Raw genomic sequence first — 12,463 nt, 5'->3', positions numbered from 1 at the left:
CAGAGGTTATAGCTAGTTGAATGAGATGAGATGATTAAGAGTCATAAGTTGAGAAGGCCTATTTTAATGTAATAGTTCAGCATTTGCTTGGATAGACTGAGAAAAAACATGCAAGTCTTCAATTAGGATATCCAGTAACCCAGCAGATATTGAAACTAGGTATCTCCTGAATACAAGTTGGGTGTTATCAGTACACAAAACTGCTCCATCACACTCTTCGATCAAGCTTAAATTTCTGATCTGTTCAGCCAAAAACAGGATTACACTTTCAGCTGGTTACCAATTTATGGCAGTGTCAATTAAATTGCTGGCACAAGGTCTTCTCAAAATGGTCGCACATACTCTATAATGTGTGAGTTGAGGTTCCACGGTAGAGAGGATGAAGATTATGGTCTTCTGGGATGTGACATTGTGTAGTTTGGTAGATACTTACCAGCATTTTGGAGAAGCATGCTACCTCCATCTTCAGGGTAGATGCTCTGCACAAAAACATGAGATGTAAATACTACACATTAGTGCTTACATATATTCTTCAGAATGGCTTCACATTTAGCAAACTGTGGATTCATACCTGATTCCCTGATACAGTTATACTACAGAGAAGTCACTATACAATATATTCAACTCTTCAGAAATTCTTTATTGTTGTGATTTAAAAGGTTAATCATTATCACATTACATACCTATTGTTACTGTTGTTCATATCCTTATAACTTGTATATGTCCTATGATCCATTTTTAATATTATTTTTGCATTCATTACAATTTAAACTCTCTGTACTATGAGACAAATATTTTCTATGCACCTGTTTCCCATGCTTGCTACAAGTATATACAATTCATCTTGGTTATGTCAATTTAATCACTTTCATTTTATTAGGCACAGAATATAAACTATGAGGGCTCTCGTCATGCAGTCTTCCTCTTGGCCTCATTATTTTATTACTCTTAGATCGAAATATTCTTCTTCGTATCTTGCTTTCAAACGCTCTGCTTTTAATCTCAGTCCCTCCCTTTTAGCAGGCCTGTAAAACTCTTTTTAACACCCTTTCAGGCCAAACGTTTATCTTATGGGATGTGATGTCATGTAGTCTGGGGGCAGAAGGTTCCTCCAAACATTGTTAATGATCTACCGCACTACATACAGTTGTGTCCCATGGTCACAACCATCAGAACCTCAAATCTGGTTATCATTTGACACTGTAGGCTGGGATGCATCATGTCTGAAAGGAGAGCGTAGTGTAATTACAGTATGAGACTGAACATTACATTGCGTATTATATATAGAACTGTTATTACTATAGTACAAAATGACTTGCAACACTATCCAGTGTGAGGCGATTGTGAGGCATTTTATACTATTGTTAGTGTTGACAGAACAGGATGACCCAAGTCATGTCACTGCTACAATTTATATTTAATTAATGTTCATATTGTTTAGAATTCTCCATACTTATTTTATTCTAGTAAAAGCAAACATGTCTGAGAAACCTTCATAATCTGATGTGAGGGCTGAACAAAATAACAGATTCTTAAGAGGGTCATGTGATTGACAGAGCTGTCTCAGAGTGAGGGATGAGTTTCATACCCACATAATGAATTAAATAAAGCACCTGATGATAGCCAAACAGGCGACAGATGTGTTAATTAAAGACATACAACTTGAAACAAGTTTTAAAATCTTAAAATTTTTATTTTTAAACCTTAGGGTGTGTTCCACATGAGACGGCAGTGAATATATGAATAAAAAATGGACACAATGTAACAGTATAACATTATAAATTACATAGGAATCTTTTTATTACTAATTATGATAGGCATAATGTACAGACCAGACATTGTGAAAATTTATATTTTCCTACTTCCTTTCTATCATTGTATCAAAATGGTGTTTGCTACAACGGTATTAACATTTTTAATAAATTACCACTTGAATTAAAAGAACTTGTACACATACCTAAATTTTTTAAGGGTTCGTTAAGAAGATATCTGGTGTTGCACTGTTTTTAAAAACTGGAGGAATTTTATTGTATAAATAGTTAATACGTTCTTCATTTGCATTCAGTTTTTTGTAATCATATTTATTTATGTTCTATACCTGTGTTATGTATATTTTACATCATGTTGCCTAGACTTGTTCCAATGATTAATTGGAACATTTGTTCTGATATGTGACTCATAATATATCCAATGGTTTGTGAATATACTTCGCAACCTGTATCTGGATCTGCTTGAATTTGAAATAAATGAACATGAACACAAACTGAAAAATGCTTAGCATGTGTTACAGTTACAGTGATCTCTAGATTGTGTATATCAGCGATAGTGTTATAGTTACTTGTAGTCACAAGTCATGTGTTAAAGTGGTGAACGAATTCAATCACCGATCCACACTCCATCTATAATCACACCACATGCATGAAAATATCTTCATGGCATGGTGCTTAATTAAGCACAAGGACAACTTTACACTTACTTATCCATACAGAGTGAAGCACCTGAAGGAAAGCCGATGTCACAAGTTCTTCATAAATCTTCTAGTTTAACAATGCTTCACCAACAGCAAAGGATATGTATCTCTCAATGATGGATAGATGGATGTAATGTGAATGCAAAGAGAATATGAATAAGCCAATGTGGCCTATCTTAAGACATTATTCTGACATTTACCTGTAGTGTCTGTGAAAACGCACAAAAACTCCAACCAGGGTAGCAGGTTTCCCAGCAAGGGGTCAAACTAGGTACTTCATAATATGAGGTGTCCATAGGTCAGGTCATATTCATTCTTTCTTCTCTGTTCCTTAGTTTATTTAAGTTAAAATATGGCATTCATTTGTGACATGTTAGGGACACTTCGTCAAGCATGGCAGTCATTTTAAAGTTAACAATGCTGCTGCATTACATGTAAAGGATTGTAGTGCTCTTGAAGAAAAAGAAGAACATTCTGAATTGAGACATACAATTAGAATCAGAAATAGTACACGTCTGAAAATGATGGATCAGAAATTGCCAACATACAAATTACACCTAATATGTCATTCTGTGAAAAGGTTACTATTAACCATTTAATTTAATGATTAACCGAGTAATATTAAATAGTTGATTAAAAGTAATGACTGACGGCACAAGAAATGAATTATGATACAGTAACGGGAAAGAGTAACAGCATGTCTCCTGTCGTGTTTAGTAGCAATGCCCTAGTTTCTAAAGCACTGGCTCAATAGAACTAGTCATTGGGTTTTATGAATCAGCTAGTATTAATCAATACTGACAATATATTATGTGGACATAACAGAAGGTACGACAAAGGAATTCTTTCAGAAAAACAACAATTGATTTAAAATGCTTCCTATGCAAATCACATATATATTCTTCATTCCTTGACATACGCCCACATGTTACTAAACCTTACAAAAGCCATTTTCCATTACGGCTGCAGAATGCCTTTGAATGTAAAGAACTTGATATGAACAGGAATGACTACTGTCTCAGTAAGCAATGAAATATCACTGCTACAAATTTTTGACCCATAAAATAAAATCAGAAAGTTTTATCTAGTTATGCCATAAATAATCCACTTGTTCTTTTGCAATTGTGGACACAGCCCTCTGGCCTATTAAATGACCAACTAATTAGCTAAGTAACTAAATTAACTTCATGGAGCTGCATCCTTCTTGAGAGCTAACCAAGAAATTTACAGAATTTTATGGAACACAAACATTCAAGAGCCCACCTCTAGTCCCTGTCCTGAACCAGATAAACGCAGTAAATACACCGCCCACCGTATTTCCTTAAAATACACTTTAACATTATCATCCCATCTGTACTTAGGTTTTCACAGTAATCTCCCTCCTTCGGATTTCCTTACAAAAAACTTTATATGCACTTCTCTTCCATGCATGCTACATGCACTACCCATCCCACCATTCTGATTTAACGATTCTAGTGGTATACAGTAAGGAGTACACATTATATGGTTTCTCATTATGCAACTTGCTGCAGCCTTTCATTAAATCCTCCTCTTAAGTCAATCTATTATTCTATATACTATGTCCTATTCTCATACATATATAATCTAGTTTTAGTTTTGACATCTTTGTTACTACATTTTAGTAATAATTGGCACAATCTGTTATACTGGATGGCTTACTGTTCCATTCATCCTTAATCTAATTGTATTCTCCCCCTTAATGTGAGAGACCAAGTTTCATACCCTTGCAAAACAACAGGCAACATTACATTTTTGTATATTTTAATCTTTATAAACTGAATGGTAGTGCGGATTCCCCGAATTTAGTCTGCTCTTAATTTTTACATGAATACAATTTGGATTTGTTAGTGCTGTTCTGGAATATCTGAATTCTGTCACCAAGGGACCCAAATAACATGGCCCTTTGACATCTTTTGATTCAGAATTGATTTCTGAAACATCTAATCCTTTTAGGCATTTGGTAGAGCTGCCTGGATGGAGGCATATGGCTTCTACATACACATGGCAACACACAAAAAAAAAAACAACATATTTTCATGCCCCACCTGGAATGTAAACGTGCAACCTCAGTGATCCACCAGTAATTCCCTCATGCATTCTTTTTGGGGCCTGATTTGGTTATCACCTATTAAATTTAAGATGTACTTCAACACTCAAGAAAATTATCAAGCTACCTCATTACATTGTGAACCATGTGTGAGACAGAACTGGATTGACAAATAATTACAAGATTCTTTTGAGAGAGAATGGTCACCAAATTTTAAACTACATCTATTAAGTAGGTTTTCTTGAGCCAATGAATTGTGTTGTTTTGCCACACCCACATACAAGACTTCTTACAGATCAAGCTTGAATCAATATACTGTTCTACAAAACAAAACAATAAGTATAACAATAATACACTTGCCTTCAATAATAAATAATAAGACAAATATATGGTATAATTAATGAAATAAAAACAAAATAATACACAATAAAATTCTTTATCCATTTAACAGCAAACATCAATTAGCTGTATATGATTCCTAGAGGATTTCTGTAATCCCAGTACTTAAATATTTTAATGAGTTCTTATTAGTAAATGGAAAATGCACCAAAATAAAGAAAATTCTGTTGATTACTATTTATTTCACTGGTAACAGCACCAACTACTTAAACTAATCATCCAACTAAACTAAATTACTAACCAAATTCAGTAAAATAAACTAAGGTTGATAGAGGAATATTAGAAGATAGCAGTGAATCCTATGCGAGCCAGTGTAACCCAGTTCATAAAATGTATAAAGACAATATTCAGTTGCTATACAATTTATTAATGTTTATAGAATGTACAAAAAAATTAAAACCGCTTGAAGCTGCTTCAGAAATTTCACATCTAAAGTATGCGATCAGGTTGGTTCAATACAACCACAGTCTCTCTTGTATATATAAGCACGCTTTTGGAAGCAGCTTCCACATTCCTTTCCCCCTTCACTGGCATTTCCAATTTCCTCATAAACTACCATGGAAGACTGTATGCAGAATAATTGTTACTCACAACAACAAAAAAAATGTTCTAACTATAAACATTCCTGCTATAATTCAGTTTTTTACCTTTTTGTTACTATACTTCATTATTAACAGCTTCCCTCACTTTCCATACCAGATACCCAGCTATCAGGATATTGTTATCACACTCCACACTTCCTGCTGTAAAGCACTGGTGATACTGAAACGAAAGGAAACAAAACACAAAAATATGGCTTGCTGGAACATAAAAGTTGAGCAATCTGTAGGCACTGCGGTTAAATCTCAAGATGCATCAAGCTACAGCAATTCTTCTCACATCGAGTGCCAAAAGGTTTCTGTAAGACAGCCATTGAAAATATTTATTCAGTTCCTTAAAGCGGTTTACAGGATAGCAGCCTTTTAGGGTGACATGGGTTCCGAACTTAAGAATGTTTTAAAACTATCCCTAAAATGTTTGTGATTCCAAGATATTTGGAAGGAAGAAAAAATGTAGTTCAGAAAGAAAGACTGAATGATGTATGGGAACAATGCACCTAACACGTGATAAAACGCAGCTTTTAAATAACTTTTCAAAACATATCCTCAAACAGAAATGTTACAGGGGTGACAAATGTTATAATCGTATGTGTGCGAGATACAGCACATGTGTCTGCATGTATGTATGTATGTATGTATGTATGTATGTATGTGTGCAAATGCACATTTTCTAATAATATACGAGCAAACTGGTAATCTTCATTAAACTTTGCATGAATGTAATCCTGCTCTTAAATTCTCTTCTTAGATGAACCCAGAATATCAGTCATCAGCATTTTAAAATGGGAACAATGCTAACATCAATGTAGAATCTTGGAAGTTTAATAATATTACCCTTCAGTGGCAGAACCATCATACCAGATTTAATGAAAATAAGCCAATAAATCAATGAGACATAAACACAGACGTGATACAATAGACTTGCAATATACACAGTGAATTATAAAAATATATGGCTATTATTTTTTTTTGGGGGGGGGGGTTATTTAACAATGCTTGGTCAATACCATATTGCAGCATGACTGTGACTGATGAACTAAGTCATACATCCAAGGAAGAGTTCAACCCAGCATTTTTCAAAGAATTAAGAAAAATCACAAACTTTAGTCAGAATAGCTAGTCTCCAAGACAAGAACCACATTCACAACTTCCGTAATAAAAATGAGGGCTAACAAAAACCTTACAGCAACAGCATGGAGAATGGAGAAAAGAATGCTGCAACAAATTCAAAATATTACAGACTGAAAAAGGTAACCAGCACAGTTTCAATGTCGTTTTGTCTGTCCAGCTTCCAGACACAGAAACCTTGTTATTCAGAGATGGAAAGCGACGCATTGACATGGTGCTGGTATATGAGGAAGAGGATTATGGTGTAATGACATTTGCAGAGGTCACTAGACGGGAGATGAGAAGGGTGTTTCAGGAGAATCTTATAAAGGAAGGACTAGAACTGGAACTTGAGGAAAAGCAGGTGAGTCGATCCAAACTGCAGATTTCAACCTTTGAACACTGACTGGTCGACTTATAGGTTTATCTGTAATATAAGACAATGTTCTGTCCCTATGTGAGATGTAAATGCTGTACATACATTCTACCATTTACACCATTCTGAAGCACATATATACCTACCTCCTGAAAGAGAATCAGTAGACATACTGAAATACAGTAACAACATTTCTCCAAATTGATCCAATAACTACAAAAGCTAGAATAAAAAAAGAGCAGCATGGAAGAATTACTAGAACATGAAGGTTAGTCAGTTTCATTTCTAATGAGAGCCCAAGATCTTGGAAAAGGTTTTGGTTTTATCTGTTTTATTCAACAATGTTGTGAACTGTAAAGATTATACTGCATGAAATGATATGATAGTTGATAAATAATGGAAAGATATGGAAGGAAGTGGCTCAATAGAGACATAATATGTGGATCACAACATTTTCTCTCTTGAAGTGTTTTGTAAAAGATGAGATATCATGGGAGTGACTGAAAGTATTTACTAGTTTCTTGGATATCTGATGACCTGATTTTGCATAGCTATTTTTCTTCCAGTCTAAGTTTTATCACAGTAAATATCACAGAAATTTCTGGGTTATGGGGTACAACTCACATTGGTTTTGATTAAGTAAGTAAAACAATTCAGATTCATTCTTTTATAAATCCTGTGGTTCATGTCAAATTGTAGTATCAGATCACTATGAAATGCATACAAGAAAAATCCCTTTTATGAAACCATGTACTCCCTTATGAAGGGAAAATTGCACTTTGGAAGCTTGTGGTTAGAGTCAACAAACACAACAAATTTAAAAACAACTGTTCTATACTATCCACAATTTGAAAATTATAAGCTGTGGAATTAACTTCCAACAATATGTACTTTTTGAGACCAATGTAGAAAGGTTGTACAATATATATGAGTATGAACACTAAAGCTACTGAAATTATTTATACTAAATAAATTATATGTAATATTCTATTCATCAGAAACCACAAGTAACGGTATTGATTTAAGCTGTGAAAACCTTTCCTCTAACCCCAAACATTTCCCTTCCTAGATGGCATTCGACCAGGAAAAGTTCTTCCTTAAAGTGCATGTTCCCTGGAAGGCCCTGACTCGGTATGCTGAGGTCATGAACATGAAGATGCCAATCAAGGTAATAAAGAATTTCAGTCTATAGATACTGTACATAAAGTATTCCATCACTGTATTCATTTCGTCCTAATATGTCACAAAGTATACATGAAACCTTTTAAAAGTTTACGGTATGAAGAATGTTAACTGGATAACTTGGCCTTAATAGTATTTTATATAGTAGGCAGAATACTAAACAAGATACAGAAGCAAGCTTTGAGAACTTTTTCACCCATGGACGCAGATTCCAGCAGAATACGTGGCAATGTTGTTTAAAATGATTAAAACATAAATAGTAAAATGCAGGTGTTCATCTTTTTTTTTGATGAAGTATAAAGTCAGTATAAACAATTACTATTTAATTGCTTATATTGACTTTTTTCTTGACCCAAAAACAAGCCAGATATAAAACTGCATTTTGAAAACAGATCTTATCGAGATCTCACTGATTCACATCCTGAAACATAACACACTGCTGCAATAAAACAAAAGTTTGAGTCAGTGAACATTTAAAATTGAAGTATAAAGTTTTCAGGGGCTTTCTATATAATTCTACATTACCATCTTGATATTCATTCATTCCAAACACAAACCATTGGCTGACAGTCAGTGAACAGTTCAAATGCAGACAGAGATTCAAAGCGCAGTTATACATTGTATTGCTGATGAAGCTAATCAACAATAAAGATAATATACTGCCATTGTTCTATTACTTCAACCCACTTCTGCACAATTTGAACTCATTGTATCTTGACTCTCTCACATCAGTTAATTTAAGGGCCCTTTGTACACCATAATTTAGTATGAGGGGTATTATTTGCATAGTCCAGTAGAAGTCCACCAAAGGTTCAGAGGAACAAGAGCTCTGCTGGCTATCTACTGCTTGGCTTACTTTCCAACCCTGAAGATTGAGGCAGTATGTACCTCCAAAGCACTGTTAAACTTCTGTCAGACTACATGGCATTACATCCCAAAATACAGTATTCTTCATAGACACTGCTGTGAGAATCTCAAATCCAACATGTTGTAACCACCACAATCCTGAGCGCATAGTTCGTATAAGGAATTGTTACTTGATGGTGATGGAGATCATCTTCAACTTTTCACTTCTCTTCTATGGCCAAAGTGTCACTCAGTGGATTCAGGAGATAAAGTCTTAGGTTTCAAGGTCTGGAGGGACTTTATAGAGGTTGAAGTAGGAGTTGACAGAGATGTTACAGTGGCATATACAGAGTGTTTCACGACTTTAGGGCATAACTGCAGTAGGTAATTTCCTAGGTCTTTGTGATCAAAAAAAAGTTCATATAAACATGTATCAGATTTTGGACGGTTACAAAGTTATGACCGTTTTAAACTCAGAATAGAAGGTAACGATTACTGACAATAAATGGAACAAAATAATAAACCAGCATAATACATGATATATTTAAAGTATGAATGTAAAGTTAACTTCATGAAATTACCTTTAATTTGAATTTATTGGTGCTTAAAGCTGATTTTCGAAAATGCCACCGCTGGCCGCAACACAGGCTGCCGCTCAGTTGTGAACCGCGCTGGACATACCAACCCACCACGCCTTAGGTACCTCTCAAGTGTCGAGATAACGAGAACGCTCTGTCTGTAGCTGGCCAAAAATAACGACCCACCAGATAACAGACGCAGTTCACACGAGGGCGTGTACAGGAATGAAAAAACAGTCATAACTCCATAACCATCCAAAATCGGACACACATTTATATGAACTTTTTTGATCACAAAGACCTAGGAAACACCTCCTGTAGTTATGCCCCAAAGTCGTGAAACACTCTGTATATTGTGGGCTAACACAGGGCAGTATGATTTTGGGGTTAGGCCAACATACTTCTTCCTTCCCCTTTTGTTATGCAATGTAATGAACTCTCATTATTTAAAATGTTTAATTCAGAAAAAGTATCACCTTAAACAGTACATTAAATTATACACAAGCAGACACCCAGAGATAATTTCGGTGGTTAAGTGCAGAGATGCATCTGCACACAAGATCATATTTTAAGAGGAACCAAAGTGATATATCTTAAATATGTGTACCGAAATGTGGGAGCTGGGCTAGCGCAGTCAGTATACCAACTGGCTATGGGCTGGATAACCGAGGGGTTGGAATTCAAGTCCCAGTAGGGTCAAGAATTTTCTCTTCTCCACATCGTCCAGACTGGGTCTGGGGTCCACCCAACCTCCTATCCAATGGGTATTGGGGATTCATTTCCCGGGGGTAAAGCAGCCAGCTGTGAAGCTGACCACTCATCTCCAACTAGTGTCGAGGTCAAGAAAGTGTGAATCTATAGATCCACTCCCCCATGTGCCTTCATGTTGTAGTGCTTAATTTGTTAAGCACAGGGACAACTTTGATCTTTTACTGAAATATACTCTGTACAAGATTTGGCAAGTTCTCTGGAAAGTCAGTTCCTACACATGTCCTTGACTTCTCAACAAGCACTGCCTTAATATCCAGGTGCACATGCTGTAATACTTGTGATTAATGCCAAAGTACCAATGGCCAAGAAAACCCTCATCCAACAAGAAACCAGCAATGTCCTCTTTTAGTGCCAAGGTGTTTTGAAGTCCATATTACAGAACCTGTGAAAATTAACTTTACTGACCAAGTCCAATTTAACCCTTTCTACACACAATGTTTTGTTACATATGTTCTTATATTTGTGAATGCCTTTGTTTGGAACCTTCTAATGCATGTCTTCAACTATCAAGAGATGGTAGTGTAAATTTCTTCTGACTGATGTCACATACTTAGTCAATCAGAGTAAGGCTATTTTCATTTTGACATGATGTATCACCATCACAGCATTGCAAATGTTAACGAACTGATCTTGTAGTACCGTCATATCCATCACAAGAAAGTTCAGTGTTAAGGCAGAACATTTTTCCATCAGTAACAAACCTTGAACAGTTACCCCATCCTCTGACACTCTGTTATGCTACTGAACACCACTCATCCAAATACATTTTACCTTAGTAACATGTAAGAGTACAACTAATCAAATAGTTATGCAACACAATACAAATTGCAACTGCTTCTTGGCACTGACACAGCGTTTATCTTAATAATATTACTTCAGGCTTCTGTAATTTTGGTATACTGAGAAATGTTTGTAGACATGCATTGCCACTGTGCACATAATTACATAATAAGTTAATTCTCTGGCTGACAGGGTCTGCCGTATTTCGGAGGTTACTTGAGGGAACAGATGAGAGGCTTCCATGACTTGCTGAGACAAAACCCCACCTCTCTGTTCATATTGTCAGGATGGAGTTCAATCTCAATGGCCTCCCTAATGATGTGATCCATATAAAGGATCTTGGTAGTGAGGATGGAGGTATTCTGAAGCTGAATGTGGTGTCCCAAATTATATAAATTGTTTTATGCTATGAGATCAGAACAAAGTTCTGCTCTGTTTGGCACGTCACCTTCCAGTGCTTACACAATGACTAAGCACAGCATAGCTTCATGCTAATGAGTCATGAGGTTGAGTACAAAAAAGTTAACTCGTAACTGCAGAAGATGATTATCACCTCATGCAGGAGAATAATTCTTTCTAATGTTGTCAGTTCTGTAGTATAAGAAATGTAGAGTCACATACATGCTGCATATATCCATAGGAAGTAAAAGTTTAAAATGCCTTACCATGTAATATACGAGTACAATAAAAGCTGTCTTGGAAAAACAAGTCATGTAGCATTATTTGTGTGTTCAAGAGTTCCTTTGCAGGATCTAACTTCTTTGTACATTATTTCCATGGCCAGTGTTTTGTCAGGACGAGTGACGGACCAAGAGCAATATTCAAGGTGGTGTATTGTCTCCATTCTTTCAGAATTTACTGGTTCACCGGGTGATGCTTGCTCTCTGACAAAATTTTTCAACATTTTCAGCTTTGTACATATGCGTGTGAGTGCCCATAATGATTGTTTCTCTTTTATTTGTTTTTCTTTCCACTACTACTGCCATGCTAAAACAAGAGATTCATAAGCCTAGGTAAAGCCTGGGTAAGTGTAACAAAAGTGTGTGTGCAAGATCCCTGCTTTGCATGTTCTTCATTCTAAGGGTTGAAAACCCTCACAATCACAAATAAAGGATGCATTTTCCCCGTGTCTTCCTTAATAAATTGCAAATAATTCAGTTTCTTTAATCCTTAATGCACATAAATCTAGCACATTTGCAAAGTTTAGTAGTTGCTGAATCAGAATAAATACGAGGGTTGGAACTTTAATAGTGTCAACTATTTACAACTGATACAAAATAGATGCAT

General features: G+C 35.6%; 1 protein-coding gene across 5 annotated transcripts in view; it reads left to right on the top strand.

The window, feature by feature from the left end:
* Positions 1–12,463, top strand: part of LOC111872751 (anoctamin-4) — a 61,637-nt gene that overhangs the window by 8,250 nt on the left and 40,924 nt on the right. The window contains exons 1-4 of one of the 5 annotated variants that reach the window (XM_033754826.1): positions 5,706–5,831; positions 6,825–7,007; positions 8,089–8,187; positions 11,961–12,002. In XM_033754826.1, coding sequence (XP_033610717.1) covers positions 5,730–5,831; positions 6,825–7,007; positions 8,089–8,187; positions 11,961–12,002 — 426 coding nt within the window. In that variant the 5' untranslated portion in view covers positions 5,706–5,729. Of the gene's footprint in view, positions 1–5,705; positions 5,838–6,824; positions 7,008–8,088; positions 8,188–11,960; positions 12,003–12,173; positions 12,201–12,463 lie in introns of those variants that run through there. The other 4 variants (XM_033754825.1, XM_033754824.1, XM_033754823.1 and 1 more) reach the window with 4 other exon arrangements.

Source organism: Cryptotermes secundus, unplaced genomic scaffold, assembly GCF_002891405.2.
Source record: "Cryptotermes secundus unplaced genomic scaffold, Csec_1.0 scaffold3621, whole genome shotgun sequence".
NCBI lineage: Eukaryota > Metazoa > Arthropoda > Insecta > Blattodea > Kalotermitidae > Cryptotermes > Cryptotermes secundus.
The sequence above is the reverse complement of the archived record's forward strand: the minus strand, read 5'-3'. Positions and strand labels throughout refer to the sequence as shown.